General features: G+C 45.5%; 2 protein-coding genes across 2 annotated transcripts; both read right to left on the bottom strand.

The window, feature by feature from the left end:
* Positions 1-8,457: 8,457 nt before the first annotated feature.
* LOC308237287 (uncharacterized protein) lies at positions 8,458-8,979 on the bottom strand (the record flags this gene model as incomplete). The annotated part of the gene is made up of 1 exon (XM_080647828.1): positions 8,458-8,979. The coding sequence occupies one exon, from the start codon at positions 8,977-8,979 to the stop codon at positions 8,458-8,460; it is 522 nt and encodes a 173-aa protein (XP_080503954.1).
* An 8,475-nt stretch (positions 8,980-17,454) lies between these two features.
* On the bottom strand, positions 17,455-18,018 carry LOC308237286 (uncharacterized protein; the record flags this gene model as incomplete). Its single annotated transcript, XM_080647827.1, has 1 exon — positions 17,455-18,018. The coding sequence occupies one exon, from the start codon at positions 18,016-18,018 to the stop codon at positions 17,455-17,457; it is 564 nt and encodes a 187-aa protein (XP_080503953.1).
* Positions 18,019-20,963: the final 2,945 nt, after the last annotated feature.

Genomic DNA, 20,963 nt, shown 5'->3' with positions numbered 1-20,963 from the left:
CTGGGGAAAAAATACTTTCTGTCCTACCCACCCCCCCCCCCCCCCCAGAAAGTAGAGAATCAGATAAACATTGTTCCATGGAACCTAGGTTGATATGCAACATAGCTGAGCCTCAAGCCCCTCCAAACCCCTATACTTTACTGCAGCTTCCCCCAACTTCAGGCTTATAGACCCTGAACTTGGCCCAGACTTTCTCCAGATGACAGTACTTTGGTAGCTGGGATTTTCTACCTTAAGTTCAGTAACTCAGCTGATTTGAGTTAACATAAGGAATTCAGGTTACAGTCCCACATCCACATCTTACACCTGACACTCCAGCCAAATTAAAATTCATGCCATTGGCAAGTACCCCACGTGACATGCATCTGTTTATGCTGTATCTTCCACCTGAAAGATTCTTCCTCCTCACTCCACCCACAGGACCAAAGCTGGCTTACTTTAAAGGCCCTGTTAGGGCAGGGGCGGGGGGTTGGGGGGGAGTGGAGGGCAAGTTCAGCTGGTGGCCGGGGGGGGGGGGGGGAAGGTCAGTGGGGGGAAAAAAGAGACATGTACTACTATTTGTAATACCTGAAACAATAAAATAAAGAATAAAAAACAAAACAAAAAAATAAAGGTCCTGTTTAAATGCTACCTACCCCAGGGAGCCTGTTCCCTCCCCCAAAGCACATGCTCTCTCTCTTTCCAACTTCTCCTTCCAAAGCCCAGGAAACCACCTTAGATCAACATCAGAATAAGCCTCTCCCTGCTGTTCTTGTCCTTTTGAACTTTTTTTTTCCCCTCCTTTAAGTATTTTTGGACACAAAGTGAGAAAAAGCAAGTATGTCAATCAGCTTAAAATTATATTCATTAGTTCACATATTTCAATCTAGAGAGTACATTGCCTCTCCAACTAGATTGTAATCGTTTCTAGAGCAGAGACAAACCTCCTACTTGCATCTGCGATCACAGAGCCCAGTACACAGTAGGTACTAGTACAACGTAAGTTTATTGCATTGAAGCCTTCAGTGCTAGGATTATGTGGTGACATCGGTTGATGGCCATGAGGATGCTGAGAACTCAGTCATGAATCTCAAACCATCTGTCTCCTTGAAGCATCGTCAGCTATCTTAGGAGGCGAGAAGGAGGGGCAGCATCCATCTGTGAAGGTCTTGGCACATCTGAGCTGGGACCTCAAGGGTCACAGCAGTCAGGGCTCCAAACGAAGCAGCTGTTGCATTGCTGAGCTGAGGGGGTAGGTGGAAGACAGAATCAGAAGTGCAGCTTGGCTGAGATCTCACTTCTTAAGTGCTGGGGCCTGATGGGGTTTCCTGACACAAAAGAGAGGGAAGGTCCTGAGCTTCCCAGTGGAAGGAGTACACAAGACCTGGGTGGGGAGAGGACAACTGTCCCTGTGCCCCTCTCCTCTCTGGTCACCTCAACACTCCTCCTCTTTGATGTGGTAGACCGTGCCACCCCTGAGGCAGCGGGGCGTTCGTCTCATCCTCCGAGCACTGGCCAGGCTCTGAGTCCGGGAGCTTTGGGAACCAGAACCACAGCCTCCTGAACAGGGAGCACAGCAAGGGTCGGAGCTGGGAGCCAGGGAGGGGTGTGGTTCCTGGGGAAGGGAGCATTTGGGAGCCTGCAAAGACTCCCAAGATTGTTGCTTCTGCTGTGACATCGCTGGGCTAGCAGGTCGAAACTGGAAGGAAAAAGAGCATTCAGTTAGACCAGGAACTTGGGTGCCTGTTTCTCTTCTCCATAAGTTGGAGCTGTCAAAGGGAGCCTAGCATTTGCAGTCTGCTAAAATCCATCCCAGGAGGATAAAAAATTTGATATGAAAGGGCTAAATATTTGGGGAGTAAATCATGATGGGAATCCCGGGGGACCCATTCACCAACAACCAGACTAGTATTTTACTCTTCTTAAATGAGAAAAACAATACGCAACCTAGTCCACATTTCCCAGGCCAATGTCATTTACATGGTCAAATGTAAATGAGAACTGGGTCTTGGCTCTCTCTTCACTCAATCTTATTTTGTCCTGAGACTCTGAAGTCTGTGTGTACTTTCTGTCCTTCTCTGGCCATCTAGCTTCCATGGCATTCTCCCATATGAGATCATTTCAGGTCTTTTGCAGGGACCCACTTGCCTCCCCTTTTCTCTACCCAAACCTCTCCTACCTGGTTTATCTAACCTCTGGGAAGAGACAAAAGGAAAGATTAGGGCTGCCTTTGCAGCATCTGAGTGAGGAACATCAAAGTGTCTCTCCACTCAGAAGTAGCCTCACCCTAGAAGATGTGTGGAAAAGTCACCCCAGGAGGAGTCTGGAGACCTTGTGGGGCCAGAAAGGAAGAGGCCATTTATACATCCTCCAGTTGAAGCCTCCAGGCGACATGTTATTGGAGGACAGCCATGGAGCAGGTAATCTATCTGGATGTTTTACAATCCCAAAGGATGAATTCCTCAGCTATACACACCTGTGATTGAATCAAAAGGATTCACATGTGAGTGAGTGACCAGAAGTCTGGGGCCTTCAGATTGACCTCAGCGGAGGTGGGTATGACTAAGTCTAAATTACATTCCTGGGGGGGATGGATGTGGAAACTACTGCTGTTGAGGCCTGCCTAGGATCAGAGAGGGAGAATCAGATTCAATACCACCAAAGTCTGAGGAAGACCCTACTTGTCTACCCCAACCCATTGACCATGACTTCATCACCCAGCTCAATGTCATCGCCTCCATGGAGACTTGCCTGGTCTCCCAGCCACATCTGAGTTCTCCAATCTCTGAACTTCATAGACACCTCTTTCTACAGACTTTATAGCTGCTCAGGGTCAAGGTAACCTAAATACTTGTCCTATCTCCTCTATTAAACAGTTCTTTAATGATAGGGACTTTGTCATTTCTTCATTCCTAGGGCCTGACAATAAAGAAGATGCTCATTAATATTTGTTGAATGAAATAATCTATGTGCCATTAGAATAGACTTTGTGTTTGGGGAGAACAAAAAATCATAGGAAAACAAAATCCCACCCATTTTTGTTTTGTAGATCTTGACTTCTTGTGTTCACCATCCTCACCTAAGACCTTTGTGAACACCATTCCATAAATAGTATAGAGAAATCTGTGGGTGCACCTCACCTTACACAACAGACCAAGAATAGTGTGAAGAGTAAGACATTTGCTAATTCGGCTATTTCTTAAGTGCAAGGGGGGCACTGTGGACACTTCAACTACATTTCCTGAATATTATGATATTTTTATTTAAATTGTGCAAAAATGTTCAGTTTGGTAGGAGTGTCCAGGAAATCAATGCCATGACTCCAACAGGTACATTTTTTTGCCTCTAAAAATCAGCAATAGTCATATATTCTAGTAAGAAGGGCTAAGTGATCTTCTGATCTTGGCTTTTTCCTTCAGGTAGGATGATAGCCAAATCCTGACTTCTACATAAGGCTATAATATCAAAAGGACTAGCTTGTTAACCCAGACCATTGGGTCTAAATGCATGGCTTTCGTTTCAATAGAAGAAATTGTCACTAGCAAAGAATGGGCTTAGTCTTTTATTCATCAAAGGGGGCAGTCTCTTTTGTTCCCAATCTCTCACGATGCAAAGGAAGAAGAGGAGAAGCTTCTGAAATTTAGAAGAAATGAGTTAAAATTGTACCTAGAGTTTAGGTTGCCCACACTCCTCATAAAATAACTTTATAAGGAAAACTAGAGGCCCGATGCATGAAATTCGTGAAAGTAGGCCTTCGCAGCTGCTTCATTCCCTCCCTTGCAGCCATGGGTGGCTGCCTGGATCCTGTGGCTGCAGCCTGGCTTCGTCCCAGAAGGACGTCCAGAAGGAGGTCTGGTCTAATTAGCATATTATGCTTTTATTATTATAGATTATAAAAGAAATCTTTGTAAAGTCTTGAGATGCTGAGTCTTTTTAAGCTTGAAAAACAACTAAACCAAAAACATTGAAGGAGAACCTTCAGAATGACAGCATGAAGAACACCTTGGACTCTCTTCCAGCAAAACCACTATAACTGTTGGTAAGGGCATACAGCAAATGAAAAAAAAAATGTTTATCCAAGAAAATCTGCTAAACCTCGGTAACAACAGCAAGAGTCTATGGCTTAAATCATAACTTGTTTCCTCCCTGACCCTTTTCAACTCAGCATGATGGTAGCTCCACTCCAGGAAATGATGGGGCTCCTCCTTCCCTAGATCCAAGACATGGGCTGTGGTGTCTTTGAAACATTGTTTTCTATCACCTCCCACTCTGAGTTACAAAGACTACATTCCAGGGGACCGTAGCCAAGATTTGGGGACTTCCTTCTTCCACCCAAATCGGACTTGTGAGTCAAGAGTGACTCTATCTCAGGTGAACCAGGCCCAGAATACTGGGACCCTGATCACCTTTGCCCCAATCCACCTGTATAGTAGATGTTCCAGGGTGGAAGAGGCAATCCAAGAAGATTAGAGGTTTTCCAGTATAGCATCATGTTCATAAAGCAGGTGTGTCACTCCAAGGAAAGCAGACAACCGTTCCCATCCCCAGATCCGGAGCAGTGGCTCAGAGATTTTGGCCAGGCAAAGCAGCAGGCCATGAGAATGGAAAACCAAAATTCTCAACAAAGTAACCAATTTTATTCAGAGCAGAGTTGATGTTCAAGCCTCTAAACACTCTAGAAAACAAGGGAGTTTTGCTGGCAAGCAATTAAGAAGAGCCTGTTGATCCATGAGAACAATACACTAACGTGCAGGACAGCTAATTTAACCCAGAAAACCAAGGAAAGTGAAACTAAGTAGAGCCCTAAGTACAACAAACCTCAAAGACTGGCCTCAAAAACTACCCTTGCAGCCTTAGCCAGTTTGGCTCAGTGAATAGAGCGTCGGCCTGTGGACTGAAGGGTACCGGGTTCGATTCTGGTCAAGGGCATGTACCTTGGGTGCAGGGGCGATCCCAGGCCCTGGTCGGAGCTAATGAGGGAGGCAACCAATTAATGTGTCTCCCTCACATCGATGTTTCTCTCTGTGTGTCCCTCGCCTTCCCTTCCACTCTCTAAAAATCAAAAGAAACGGGTGAGGCTTAACAAAAATAAATTAAAAAATAAAAACTACGCTTGCAAAAGTTTCTGGATCTAATTGGATCAGATTATGAAACAATTTATGTCCCAGAACATTATCAAAAACAGTAGAGCATCAACCAGCTGATGTCTGTCAGGTGTGATACCGGTAGAAGAAGACAACTCAACAGAGAAAGGGACAACCAAGGAGACCTCTGCTGAAACTTCTGTCATCCAGGGTAACCAAATACATGCCCAAGGCTGAGCACACGGAGGAGTAACATCTCAGGCTCCAGGCTTCAGGGAAAATAGGCCACACCGAAACAGTTCCTCCAAACCACTAAACAAATAAACAAGCAAACAACAACAGCAACAAACCCCAGGAGAGGGGAGGGGGAAGGATCACTATTCAGAGTTCCTATAATATATTATCCAAAATGACAAATTTTCAGCAAAAAACATGAGACATGGGAATAAGCAGAAAATTGTTATTCATACACAATAAAATAAGCAAGAAACAGAAACATCCTATGAGAGAGCCAGAGATTGAACTTAAGTAAACTTTAAAGCAGCTATTATAGCTATATTTAAAGAAGAACATGCTTAAAGAATTAAAGGAAGGTGTGATAATGTCTTGCTGAATACAGAATGTCAATAATAGAAATTATTTTTTAAAATAACAATATGGAAACTTTAGAGTTAAAAAATACACTAAATGAAATAAAATATTTATTAGAGGGAATCAGTAGTATATTTAAACTGGCAAAAGAGAGAATCATCAAACTTGAGATAAATCAATAGACATTATGCAATCTGAAGAACAAAAATTTTAAAAATGAATAATAAAAAGTGAACAGAGCCACAAAAATGTGGGACACCATTAAGCTCACCAACATATGTTTAATGTGAGAACCAGAAGGAAAGGAGAGAGAGAAACAGAAAACATATTCAAAATAATGCTGACAATTCCCCAAATTTGATGAAACGCAACTAAACAGTCAAAAAGATCAACAAACTTAGACAAACACTAAGAGATCCACATTCAGACACATCTTAGTAAACATGTTTAAAGGAAAAGATGAAGAGAATTTCTTGAAAACAGGAAGAGATAAATAACTCATCACTTACAAAGACCCTAATAATGACCTATGACTTCTCATAAAAAAAAAATAAATAAAATAAAATAAAATAAAACAATGGAGGCCAGGAGGCAGAGGAATGGCATTTTCCAAATGCTGAAAAGAAAAAAAAAAAACAAAAACAAAAACAAAAAACCTGGGTCAAAGATGCACATAAAGATCAATGGAAGATAATAGAGAGTCCAGATGTAAACCCATCAATGTATGGTCATTTGACTTTGGCAAGGTGTCAAGACATTTCACGGAGAAAACAATAGTTGTTTCAACAAACAGTATTAGGGCAACTGAAGATCCACAAGTAAAAGAATGATCTACAATATTTAAAAAATATGACATTAAAATTTCAAATGCATCAAGAACCTAACTGACAAGTTAAAACTATAAAACTCTTAGAAGAAAATATACAAGAAAATCTCCATGACCTTGTAGGAAAACACAATCTTGACTTTCATGGAACTCTGGTCTGAGATAGATACATATCACCCATGCTTAGGAGGCAACCGGTCTAAGGGAAAGAGAAAAACCTCTGACCTTTGAGTATACCTGGTCTCAATTGCAGCATTACAGTTCATGGAGATATAAGATGCTTTTGTCTGAGAACTTATATGTAGATAGGATGGTAGTTATCTGTTACTTTGGCCAACAATCAACTCCATACTTGTTAGTGCATTTGGTGACTTGGAGGGAATCACCCAGTGTGTGTAGTGATTGAGTTTCCTCTTATTCCTGAAACCAAAGGAGATATATTCCTCTTCTAACTTTTTGGAATAGCTCTTTGGATGATCCCTCACAGGACTTTGAATCTTGAGTGATTAATTAGAGACATAGTGACATCTAGAGGTCATACTGATTCACAGCAGTGGTGAAGTGTGAACTACCCTATTCTGATGGGTTCCAACTCTCTGGCCCACCAGACACCTGTGTTTTTTCATAGATTAAAACATATATATGACGTATTAGCCACTTATCCAGTTCTTATTAAGATTATCAAGGTATAATAACTCAAAGAAAATTAACAATGATTAAATCTTATGAAATTTGTTATTTTAAAAATCTTTGATGATAAAGCAAGATTTCTTTACAAAATATAGAGATAAAATATTTGACTTGAAAATTTGGACTTGGGCCTCAAGAAAAGGGAGAAGTTAGTGATATTTTTAAAGTTCCTGGTTCTTTTCTTATGGATTTGACATTTTTATGATCTTTGCCACATGCAATGTGCATATTTCTAGTTAGAATTGACTAATACTCATGGTCTATTTTTAGAAAGTTCATGTATAATTTCTAAATATTTTTTTTTACTGAAGGAGAAAGCAATCTGGGGATGAGTAGGAAGAATATAAAGAGAAAAAGGGACCAGTAGAGCATAGGATACACATCTGTCTTCCTGTCATGCCCAAGGCACTGGAAAGCCCAGAGTCTAAGGCACTGTGTTCATGGGAGACACCAGGAGGTCACACTCAGGCAGGTACATAGGATTCTTCTGAGAAATAGCGTCAGAGGAGGAGCCAGAGCCATTTTTCTCTCCCCTCCTTCCATGCCCACCATGTAACTGGCACGTATTTGATGGCCAGGGTCTCCAGTCAGCATAACAATGAACAGTAGTGAAAAGAATATTAGGACACAAGCAGGTAAGAAAGAGTCTACAACAGGGTGGTGAGCAGATTTCTTTGTTTTATTGTTTTGTTTGAGCAATCAGAATGCAAGGAGGTCAGCTAGGGAATGAGTTACAGTCTGTAGTTTGGGGATCCCAAGCAGAAAATAAATTTGGTGTAAGAAGAATAGAGTTTTGGGAGAGGATTCTGGCTTCTGAATCCCAGGACAGATGGACTGGTTTCAGCTCTAATGACTGGCAGAAGTGGAAGGAATTGTGTTCCTGGGGACTCTCGGAGTCTTGAAAGCAAGCAATGCTGGTTCAGGGCCCAGGTGGCAAGGAGAGACAGAACCGAGACCAGACATGTTCACCTTTCCCAGAAAGTGTATAATAAGAGACAGCAGTGGAGAACAAGTTGGAGAGCAGATTGTTTTATTGTTTCCCTTCAAGAAGGGGCCAGCCAAAGAAATAATCTGGGGTTCCCAGGGCAAGCTGCAAAGGTGGGATCAGAGGTCGGGAGATGAGACGTTAGGAGAGGACACAGATTTCTGGATTCCAAGTCAGAACACTCTTCCAGAACAGAATTTGAAATCTTCACTAAAATGTCTCAGCAACACAGGCAGGCCCAAGGAAGATGATCTTGACCCTTTAGTGCCTCTGATTCTGCTCTTCTTGGCTCAGGGTCCACTTCAGCAGCAGCCTCCAGAGGACTGACCACAGCCCCCTCCATAGCTGGAGCCCCCTCCATAGCTGGAGCCCCCTCCATAGCTGGAGCCCCCTCCGCAGCAGCTGGAGCCCCCTCCATAGCTGGAGCCCCCTCCACAGCAGCTGGAGCCCCCTCCAGAGCCCCCTCCACAGCAGCTGGAGCCCCCTCCAGAGCCCCCTCCGCAGCAGCTGGAGCCCCCTCCAGAGCTCCCTCCGCAGCAGCTGGAGCCCCCTGAGCTGCAGCAGCCAGAGCTTCTGTGTCTGAAGAGGTGAGACCTGCGGCGCCTGTGGTGGCTCAGGCAGCAGCCACCACCCCCAGAGCTGCAGCAGCCCCCACCCCCAGAGCTACAGCAGCCCCCACCCCCAGAGCCACAGCAGCCCCCAGAGCTGACACTGCAGCAGGAAGAGACTGGAGGGCACTTGGGGGGACACTTAGGAGGGCATTTTGGGGTGCAGCACTTGGGAGGGCACTTGGGGGCACACTGCTGGCTCTGCTGGCAGGACATCTGGGCGGGCAGGTAGGCGGGCGTTCAGGAGCTGAGGGAGAGTCAGAGCGCAAGTGAGTCCCACACAGAGACCTTCCCTACTGTCCTTTTACCATCATTTTTTTACTCTACATTTCTGAAGCCTGTTCAAGATAAGTCATAAAAAATTATCTCTAAAGTAGCTTATCATTTGAGCCTAAAGAGTTTTTACTGAAATAGATATAGACGAACTTCTTTTAACAAAGCAAGACATAGAGGACAGATGTTTAACAAGCTTGCCCAAAGCTCGTGCTAAGTGAAGGCGAAATTGGCATTTACAGTCTGACTCAAGTCCACTCTGCACCACTCAGAAGTTTGGAAATGTCCAATCTAGGACTCAGTTTAGAGCTGCAGAGCTCTTTGTTAAGGAAGAAATAAGAATTTTCACCTGGCCGGTGTGGCTCAGTAGTTGAGCCCCAACCCATGAACCAGGAGGTCATGGTTGATTACTGGTCAGGGCACATGCCCTAGATATGGGTTTCACCCCCAGTAGGGGGAGTGCAGGAGGCAGCCAATCAATGATTCTCTCTCATCATTGATGTTTCTTCTATCTCTCCCTCTCCCTTCCTCCCTCTCTAAAAAAAAAATCAATAAAAACATATTTTTAAAAATACTTTCTTTTGCAGGAACTCCCCATATACTAGTAGCATTTCACAATACATATTATTATGCCATATATTCTATTAAAATTATGATTATCCCATATAATTATACATGTGTATATATGTATACATATATTGCCGTTAAACAGCCCGTATGATTATTCTTTGCAATTCTAAGCTATTATTTTAAATGGAGAAGTGATATGAGCTGGGATGTGAACCTAGGTTTGCTGGCCCAGTGAACTGAGGCTGAGCTATATACACTGTCTACAATACACAGACTCCTCTATCTTTCACGGTAGCACTATGAACTTCAACTTGTTAGTCACTATTCAACTTTGGGGCTTCTGGTTCAGATGCGTAGACAGCACTCCTCACCAACCTAAGGACACTGGATCTCTGTGTTTATGAAGCCCCAAATATGCTTCTTCTGCTCCCACTCTTTGAGAATCGCTGTGACCCCAGTACAGGCTCTGGGAAGGCACAGAGTTCATTTCTCCCAGGTAAACTCTTCCTTCTAAGGAAGATTGTTTTAACTTGCTTAAAACTGAGAAACTAAAAAACATGCAAAACTAATTTAACTATAGCACAGACACAATCATTCAGGCACTTCCAGTCTTTCTTGCCTCACAGCCCACTCTTCTACGCTTTTGTTCCCTTCCCTGCTCTCCACATCCTCCTCCACCCCCAGACCCTGCCCACCTGTCCACATGCTCTGGTGAGCGACCCCCTGTGGGACACCCTGCTCCATTCCCAGTGGACACTTACCAGGTGCACAAGCAGCACAGGGTCTGTCACTACCTCAGGAGGGAGTGGATGGAGATGCTCCATCCCCACGGCCCTTTTATGCTGGGCTGGAGCTCTGCCCCAGTGAGTGAGACAGGGCCTGGGCATGAGAGGACCGCCTCCTGCCACCAACATGGTCCTGTGACAGGCGATGACTGTCAGCTACTTCCCTGTCTCTCTCCATGGGGCTCAGGACAGCTGCTGCTGGACTCGGAATAGGGCTGTTTAGAAATGCGGTGAAGGAGGATTCTTACCATCATCTGCTGCCTTATTATTCTTAGCAGTTCCTCCCTCTCAGTTCTCTTTCTCGGAGCTTGGTTCCCCAAACCTTCCCCTTCCTCCTGCAATGTTAATTCATTGGCTCCAGCTCTCGGGGTTAAACAAAGAAATATAGATGCTTCCAAACTTTTTCACACGGCCTCGTCAATTTACTGCTATGATTCAGTGTATCTGTGTTCTGAGTAATTAGGTGTGTATTTACTTCTTATTTTTTTTTAAATGCATGCTTATTCCAGTTTCCTTAATATAAACTTGGATTTGTCAATCACTATTTTTTTTCAAGTACAGTTGATATTTACTATCTATAATAATAAAAGCGTAATATGCTAATTAGACCAGACATCCTTCCGGATGATCTTCCGGACGAAGCCGGGGCTGCGAGGGAAGGCCGAGTCCCGGGTGCCCGAGGGAAGCCGGTGCCGGCAGCCGGGGAAGGAAGGCCTACTCTTGCACAGATTTCGCGCATCGGGCCTTTAGTTACATTATATTGGTCTCAGGTGTGCAGCATAGTGGTTAGTACCCACCCAGCACCATACATAGTTATTAAAATATGATTGACTATATTCCCTGCGCTGTACTTTACATCCCTGTGCCTATTTTGAAACTACCAATTATACTTCTTACTCCCTTCACATTTTCATCCAGTCCCCCAAACACCCTCCCCTCTATCAACCATCAGCTTGTTCTCTGTATCTATGAGACTATTTCTGTTTTGTTTGTTTGTTCATATTGTTCTTAAGATTCCACATATAAGTGAAATCATATGATTTTTGCCTTTTTCTGTATGATTTATTTCATAATACCCTAGGTCCATCCCCCAATACCCTATTGTCACAAATAGTATGATTTCATTTTTATGTCTTTTGATTGGAGTACTTAATACATTTGATGGGTATGTAGTCATTGCCATTTAATTATTCATATTTATGTTCTTTTTCTTTTCTTTTCTTTTCTTTTCCTTAAGAAGTCCCTTTAATATTTCTTGTAATGCTGGTTTTGTGGTGATGGATTCCATTCACTTTTTATCGTCTGGGATGTGGGTGTTTGTTTCTAAGTGTGGTGTATGCATTTGGTGTGTGTTGTGTGGAGCTCAGATTCCAAAGTACATTTACCTCTTAAAATCAACTCAAGCTTGGAAAAATTTCTTAGAAGCTAGGTTTGTGGCTCTGGAGCCAGACACGCCTGGCATAAATTCTAACTCTGAAACTTATTATGTATATAATTTGGGGAACATTGCTTAACCTCTTTGCCTCAGTTTCCTCATTTGTGAGATAGTGATTTCAATAACCTCTACGTCATGAATTTGTTAGGTGTATTAACTACAATAACACACATGAAGCTCACAGGACGTTGCCTCTCACATTTTGTGCACACCAAAAGCTATCATCATCATAGCAATCACCATTATTTTTGTTAATCACCTTCTGGATGCATGCTGTGGCAGCCAACAGATTATTTTTTGTCACGCATGAAACCAGCATTACATAGAACTTTAGAGTTTACAAATAGTTTTCCATATGACTTAGGCCATCAACATAAGACCTGGGTTATGCAGACATACATGACTAGGATACATAACCCTGCAGAGGTCTGGCCCTATGTTGCCTGATCATGACTCCTGTCTTTCTGCTCAGGCTGTTACAAAAGGTTTAGTTATAAGGGAGTGGTCAGGATATCAATTCCTTGGCTCACATACATAAGTAAGTCTTACTCAGCAACAGAGCACTGATTCTTAAGATAACTGGCCTGAGGGATCATATGATCCATGACTCCATGGATCTGCTACCCAAATCATCAATCAACCTGATTTAGATCTGGGTGATAAGTTGGCAGCACATTTGAAACCTCAAAGGATTCGTTTGCTTGCTTTGTCTGTGTGAAGTCAATAGCTGGAGTTCAAGTCAATCAGAACATTTTTATCAGGCAAACTAGAGGCCCAGCACACAAAATTCGTGCACAGGTATGGTCCCTAGGCCTGACCTGTGATCAGGACCATCTTCCCGGGCTGTCTGCAGCCGGCCCCGCCACCTGCCACCACCACTCCCCCCCCCCCCCATTCCCCCTTCGCCATCTGGTGATCGGTGCCTGACAGCCAGGGGAAGGGACCAAGAGGTCAGCTGTTCCTGCCCACTCACCAGCCTCGCCTCCATTGCTGGTCGCCCTCTGTGTGGTGGTGGGGGGCCTTGGCCTGGTGCCTCCCGTGTCCACCGCCACCCACCCCCAGTTCCCCGTTCACCACTAGGCGATCAGAGCCTGCTGGCCAGGGACAGGGACTGAGAGGTGGTCAGTGCACCTCATAGTGACTGGTCCAGCAGTCATTCTGATCGTTCCACTGTTAGGGTCAATTTGCATATTACCCTTTTATTATTTAGGATGATTGGCTTTCTAGGTCTTCTGTTGACAGGGATGGATAGGGAGTGAACATGACTGAGATCTAGAGTAGAAATACAAGGCAAATCTAAAGTAAGGCAATCTGTCTCACACAGGAAAGTTAAAGAAATAACTGTGATCATATCTTTTCCAATTTATTTTGACTCTATCTCTCTGACTTGGGAAATGTGGAGAAGCAGGACCCAACTCTTGCCTCAGGGAATGGGATGGAACTTAGACCAGCTTTGTCACCAAGCAAAGGTTTCCAGTCCGCTGTAAATGTGGGTCAAATGAGGTATGAATGCTTCCTGTGACCAGGCATGAATCACATTAGAGAGGATAACTGATCTGGAGCCATTTTGTCCCTTGTCTAAGAGAAGATTGTAGAACCAGCTCTGACCTTGGAGTGACCTGCCATGGGCGGGGCAGCACCCATGTCATAGATAAAGGGAAGACACTGAAATGCCCATGAGAGGAGTCGTCAGAAACTTGATTCTGCTGTCTACTTTCATCCATTCTGTGAGACTGTGCCCCTTCCCCCTAATCCTCATGCTGGGGCTAGAGAATACATTTAGAAAACTGGAAGAGAGAGAAATATCAGGCAGGAAACCCACAGGACTGACAAATATGCCATTAAACAAGTATGGCATTATGACTGTTTCTCAGACTGAATATTCTGATTTCCAAAATGAGATCAGGTTAGTGATTTAAAATGACAAAATTTCTTTCTATTACTTGAAAAGGACCATAAAACCACTAGGTCTCCCCAAGTATTCATTTAGTAATCAGAAGACCATCCTATTGAGTAAAATTTTAAGAACAGTAGCATCCTATCTAATAAAAGAGAAACATGCAAATTAACCATCACTCCGCTACGCCCACCAGCCAATCAGAGTGAGTATGCAAATTAACCCAACAAAGATGGTGGTTAATTTGCATATGCAGGCACTGAGTGGCCTAGGTCCCAGGAACATCCTCAGGACCCAGGCCGCTCCTAGCCTGTAGGCCCGCACTTAGGCCCTGAGCTGCAGGGGTCCCAGAACGCGCCCCCCCCCCCCCCCCCCGGCTACTCCAGGCCTATGGGTGCAGGCCCCCAGCCACTTGCGCATGCTCTGGTGCCAAGCGGTGGTTAGGGTCCACTCCCCCAGACTGGCGCCCATGACAGGGGGCTGGCTGCTGGCCTCTGGCTTCAGGGGCGTTCAGAGACTGGGATATTCCCGCCCCGCCCCCAGCCGCTTGCATGTGTGCCGGCGCCAAGTGGTGGTTCGGGTCCACGCCCCCAGCCCAGGTCCCATGATGGGGGGGCTGGCTGCTGGCCTCTGGGGTGTGTGGAGACCCGGGCAGGTCCCCACATGCCACCCAGCCCGGCGCCCACGACGGGGGTGGAGGGGTGGGGGGGCTGGCTGCCGGTCTCTGGGGTGTGTAGAGACCCCAGCGGCCACCACCGGGTGGAGGGGACATGCCCCTAGCCCAGTGGACACAACACAGGGGACTCATGGGATGCAGAGGAAACACCATTTTTTTAAAAAATATATTTTATTGATTTTTTTACAGAGAAGAGGGGAGAGGGATAGACAGTCAGAAACATCAATGAGAGAGAAACATCAATTAGCTGCCTCCTGCACACTCCCCACTGGGGATGTGCCTCCAACCAAGGTACATGCCCTTAACAGGAATCAAACCTGGGACCCTTCAGTCTGCAGGCCCACGGTCTATCCACTGAGCCAAACTAGTTCGAGAGTAAATACCTTTTCTGACCACTCATTGGCTATGCTCCCTGTATGCTGCCACTTGCAGTGTTCTTGGTAACTTGGGTTATAAGAATCCAAGAAGGTGATCTAGGGTTTTTCCACCACACTCCTGGAGGAAAAAATGAAGGTCTGCTGCTGGAGGGGCTAAGAAATGTCATATCCTTCCTTAGCTGGTTTGGCTCAGTGGATAGAGCCTCAGCCTGCTGACCGCAGGGTCCAGGTTCGATTCTGATCAAGGACATGTACCTAGGTTACAGGCTCCTCCCTGGCCGGGGCCCAGGTCAGGGTTCATACAGGAGGCAACCAATCAAAGTGTCCCTCTCACATTGATGTTTCTCTCTGTCTCTCCCTCTCTCTTCCACACTCTCTAAAAATCAATGGAAACATATCCTCAGGTGAGGAAAGAAAGGAAGAAAGAAAGAAAGAAAGAAAGAAAGAAAGAAAGAAAGAAAGAAAGAAAGAAAGAAAGAAAGAAAGAAAGAAAGAAAGAGGAAGGAAGGAAGGAAGGAAGGAAGGAAGGAAGAAAGAAAGAAAGAAAGAAAGAAAGAAAGAAAGAAAGAAATGTTATATCCTATGAAAGACACATCTTGAAAATGCCTAAAGAAAGTTGTCATTTTTTCACAGTGAAGGGACTAGAGTCCGTGTTGATGAAAGCACCTTGGCGGCTGCAGTGGCTGGCAGTGACTGCAGCAGTGAGGTAATGGGGCTGGCGCCTTCCCTTGATCAGCCCCGGTCACCTCCCACAGTAGGACATCTCCTGAGGGCTCCCAGTCTGTGAGAGGGGACAGGCTGGGCTGAGAAAACCCTGCACCATGCACGAATTTCATGCACCGGGTCACTAGTATAACAATAATGTCACATTTTTATTATATCCTACAAACCAAGCTTGCTCAATGTGAGGGTTATAGACAGATTATTTAACATCCACCTCCCTGAGGAAACACTAGATAAGGCTTCACCAAAGATAAGATTGGAGGTGGGCCTTCAGGGAGAAACAGAATTGCAAACTGTCCAGAAGGCAGAGAAGAACTTGAAGTGAACTCCAGATAAAGGAAAGAGCAAGAAATGGGGCTAATAATAGCAGTCGTAGCAGTAACAGCACTTATCAAATAACTAGAGGTCCGGTGCACGAGATTCGTGCACTTGGTGGGGGAGGGGGAGTCCCTCAGCCCAGCCTGTGCCCTCTCCCTTCTCGAAGTCTGGAAGCCCTCAGGGGATGTCTGACTGACGGCTTAGTGCTGCCACCACCGCTGCTGCACTCACCAGCCATGAGCCTGGCTTCTTGCTGAGCGGCGGACCCCTGTGGGAGCGCACTGATCACCAGGGGGCAGCTCCTGCGTTAAGCATCTGCCTCCTGGTGGTTAGTGTGCATCATAGTGACTGTTTTCCACCGTTCGGTCAATTTGCATATTAGTCTTTTATTCTATAGGCTAGTGGAAGATATCCTTTATTGAGACTTGAAGTATTCTAGATACTGAACTACGATAGTAACTTCTACTATTTCCCACATACAAAGGAATCAGGATGGACAAGTGTGGGGAAGCACGGGACTTGGTTGGAAAGTCTGTAAGGAGGATTCTCCAAAAGGTTGAGGGCATCTAGGGGGACCTTGCCGAAGGTGGCAGCCCCTGCCTTGACTTTTCCAACCAAGTCCCATGCTTCCCCACAGACAAGTCTCAGTTATACCTAGCTAAGGGTGAGTTGTTTAGTGCAGCAGGGACATGGGGTTCCACAAGTCAGTACAAATGATGCACCTTAGAAATTAAGTTAGGAACACTTTCTGTTAGGTCTTAAATGTAGCATTTAAGAAGCACACACATTACTCGGTAGAGAGCATATATGTGACATCGGGAGTGTGTCTGGGGAAAAATTGTAGAGAAGTATTGGAGCTGGAAAAGGAAGCAATAGGCAAGATTTTCAGGAAACTTAGTACAAGAGTAATTTTTACACCCCATGGTGCCGGAATGCCTGGAACTAAGCCAATTAAGGTGGCGGATGAGAAATATGTATTTTCAAATATTTTCCTTTTATTTTAAATTAATTTACTCATTTTTTCCCTCCCTTGTGTGTGTGTGTGTGTGTGTGTGTGTGTGTTTTGGCGGGGGTATGTCAGCAGTTAGAGGATGTGTACACAGAGGGAGGGAGAGGAACATGGAGGGCAGGGTTAGGGCCCAGAAGGTGGTCAGAAACTCAAGAATTCATATTTATTAAAAAAAAATTTGAGGCTTGTACAACAATGCTAGGCCCAGATGACACAGGACAAAACAGAGTTAGGAATTTTTGTCTCTCATACGCTCACCCCATTCACCCTAACTTAGGACGGAATGACCCTCTGCCTCTGAGGTTCCAAGGCCACCGCCTGCAGAGGACGGGCTAGAAGAGAACAATGGCCACCCCAGAAGAAAAACACCTTCAGAAGCAAATTGCTGAGCAGATTCCTTGTTTTATTGTTTTACATCAGCCAGGCAGCACCCGTAAGAAGACAGCACATGATGTGGCTGAGGGGCTTTGGCATGGGCGTGTGAGAGCAGCCACAGACATGGGGTCCGCAGCCATGGATGGGGATTCAGGAGAGGACTGGAGTTTCCGGAGCTCAAGGAGAATATTGTTTTCGAAAGTTCACAGTCTCTCAGACTCTGAGGTTAGCTCTTCTTGGCTCAGGGTCCACTTCAGCAGCAGCCTCCAGAGGACTGACCACAGCCTCCTCCAGAGGACTGACCACAGCCCCCTCCATAGCTGGAGCCCCCTCCATAGCTGGAGCCCTCTCCATAGCTGGAGCCCCCTCCATAACCGTAGCCCCCTCCGCAGCAGCTGGAGCCCCCTCCATAACTGGAGCCCCCTCCGCAGCAGCTGGAGCCCCCTCCAGAGCCCCCTCCGCAGCAGCTGGAGCCCCCTCCAGAGCCCCCTCCGCAGCAGCTGGAGCCCCCTCCAGAGCCCCCTCCACAGCAGCTGGAGCCCCCTGAGCTGCAGCAGCCAGAGCTTCTGTGTCTGAAGAGGTGAGACCTGCGGGGCCTGTGGTGGCTCAGGCAGCAGCCCCCACCCCCAGAGCTACAGCAGCCACCACCCCCAGAGCTACAGCAGCCCCCACCCCCAGAGCCACAGCAGCCCCCAGAGCTGACACTGCAGCAGGAAGAGACTGGAGGGCACTTGGGGGGGCACTTAGGAGGGCATTTTGGGGTACAGCACTTGGGAGGGCACTTGGGGGCACACTGCTGGCTCTGCTGGCAGGACATCTCGGTGGGTGGGCAGGTGTTCAAGAGCTGAGAGAGAGTCAGACAGCAAGTCAACCCCACACCAGAGACCACCCCTGCCCCTTCCTGTCCTTTCAACATCAGTTCTACCAATGACATTTAAATACCCTGCTTCCGATCAGTCTGGGAAAACAAATTCCTTCCTCTTTTATCATTTTGCACCTCAGCTCACCCTTTTAGGGTAGGAAGGGATCATCATCTGTTTTATCAGTTGGAAAATTGAGACCAAATGATGTTAAAAAGTGAAAAGCAATTTTTTCACTTATGCCATCCAAATACTGAAATTGTGTACAGAGACTAAGTTAGAAGTGAAATATTTCCTTCACAAAGAAAAATATCCTGTAAACATAACACTGTAAAAATCATTTCATATTGTAGACACTTTCCTGGCTGGCTCACTTTATTCAACAGGAAGCTGATAGGTCTCTGGACTCACAGCCTGGAGCTCTGTTCTTCTCAGAAATACCACCTCTTAACTAATAGCTTAGTCTGGAGATTATTCAACTTCTGTGTTTCTTTCAACTCTGGAGTTTTAAACATGCATTCCCAAGCCCCGTCCTTTACCCACATGTGTAACATTCCCCCAGAATGCCTCTGATCTGCTCCTTGTTTTGAGAATCACCATCCCCAAATCATACCTTGCAGAGGATGCAGTGGTATCTTAAAGGTAAACTTTTTTCTGAAACCTCTCAGGGACCTCAGAGCAGCCAGAGGTCTCCATCCCTCCTCCTGGAATTCCCACACAGCTGCAGGCCGGTTGGCACCTCAGAGCATCTCGAGCCTTTGCTAGAACCTGTTGCTCTTGCAGTCTTCCTGTCTGCTCCTGGCTCCATCCTTCGGTGCCTGGTCTCTCTCTAATAATATAAACCCCAATCCCCAGACCCTGCCTGGCCCTCCTGCTCTGATCTGAGCGACCCTCTGTGGAAGGCCCTGGTCCATTCCCAGTGGACACTTACCGAGTACACAAGCAGCACAGGGTCTATCACCGCCTCGGGAGGAAGTGAATGAAGGTTCTCTGGTCCAGAGGCCCTTTTATCCTGGCCATGGGCTCTGCCCTAGCAAGTGAGACAGGGCCTGAACATGATAGGACTGCCTCCTGCCACCCACATGGCCCTGTGACAGGTGATCCCTGGCAGCTCCTCCGCCCCCCTCCATGAAACTCAGGACATCCTCACCATCGATGCTTCCTTCTCCTTACAGCTGCCTGGCTGTCACACCTCCTTCTTGGACTTTGGCCTCCCAAGCCCTCCTGTCCTATTGCCTGGATGGCTTTGAACTAAGACTCACAGAAACTTCTAAATGCCTGGCTTATGTCCCAGCCACCCTGGTGGCAGATCTTGTGTGTGTGTGTGTGTGTGTGTGTGTGTGTGTGTGTGTGTGTGTGTATGTACCATCACAGTTAAAAGGCTGGGACAGAATCCAGGACCTGCTACTTATAAGATGTGTGATCTGGTGAAAATCACCTCACTTTTCTCATTCTCAGTTTCTTCAACTTTAAAAATCATTCTCAACAGTGCCATGAGGGTCAGCAGAATCATGGAAGGAAAATGTCTAGATAAGGTCCTGTAACACAGTAGACCTTCATAAGTGAATTATCCATCTATCCTAAAACGGGGACACATCTTCATAATTCACAGCAATTTTCCAGGAGGGGTGCATCTGATCTATAAACAGCCATTTTTTCAACTGAGATCTTTTATGTATTTTCATATAACAGCATCCCTGTAGAGGTGCTAGAGAGAAAACCGGCATTGCCTTGTACAGTAGAAGACTTTGCTTCCCAAGGCTCTTACACAGGGGAAGAGTGTGAGCCTGTGGATGAGAAGCAGAAAGGAGAAGAGACAGAAGTTCAAGCCTGGAGCACATGTGGGGAGGACCCTGTGGAAATGATCCCCCCACCCGGAGTGGAGGAGGCAGGAAGACCTTTCAGAATACGGCGTAGGTGGGAATCCGCAGGAATCTCTAGGGTTACTGCTTTGTTCCTACATGGACACGGGGATCCTGAAGGCTTTTTTTTATTTGAACATTTTTAGGAGATCAAGATAAAGACTAATGTTAATTTGATATGGGGCAGGTACTTCTTCCATGTTTGGAGGGCACCATGAAAAAACAAAACAAAAACCTAACCCAATTACTTAGAGGGAGGCTAATCACACCTAAGGGTAATTATGGGAAGAAAGTCTCCCTCCAGAAGTGCCCAGAATAATTTTACAGAGTCTGGAATAAGATATGGATTGACTCAATAATATCTCTATCTAAGTCATAATGGGCAAGAAGGACCAATATCTTGTGAATGTATATTTGCATGTGCATGTGTGTTTTTTTAGACTGATTACATTTGAAAGATTATGAATGTGCATAAGTGCATATAAAATAGACAGATATAGAGATATACAAATACAGATACATACACAGATATAGAATCCACCTTTTTACTATTGGCTGCATCAGATCTCTCAAGGTGCATGGCCTTCCCTTAAGTTCCACTGCCTTCCATCTGTGTATTTTCCCTTTGATTCTCATCCTCATTGGGACCCAAAAGTGTTCTCTCTCCACCATCCCCCACTCCCGAAATCATTAGTCCTGACCTTTAATGAATCCCCACCCAAAACTTCACAGTGCATTCAGGGTCAAGGCCAGCATTTTTGAGCGACATTCAAAGCTCTGTGCAGTATGACTCTGAACAATTTCTGTTTTGCTTCCCAAGAGGAACTGACCTATTAGCTGTACTGCAAACATGTCTCTCCCTACCCTACTCCCATGCTTTATTGCATGATATATCCTTTCTGAGACAATTCAAGTCCCATTTGCTCCATTATACTTCATGTAAAATATTTTACAAATGAGATATTAATTAACATTTTAACAACACAACTTGTGCCCTATTCTTATTCCCCTTTACCAACTACTGCAAGGCTATGCACATG

Source organism: Plecotus auritus (assembly GCF_963455305.1).
Source record: "Plecotus auritus genome assembly, chromosome: 12".
Lineage (NCBI taxonomy): Eukaryota > Metazoa > Chordata > Mammalia > Chiroptera > Vespertilionidae > Plecotus > Plecotus auritus.
Note: the sequence above shows the minus strand (reverse complement) of the source record. Positions and strands in the feature narration are given on the sequence as shown.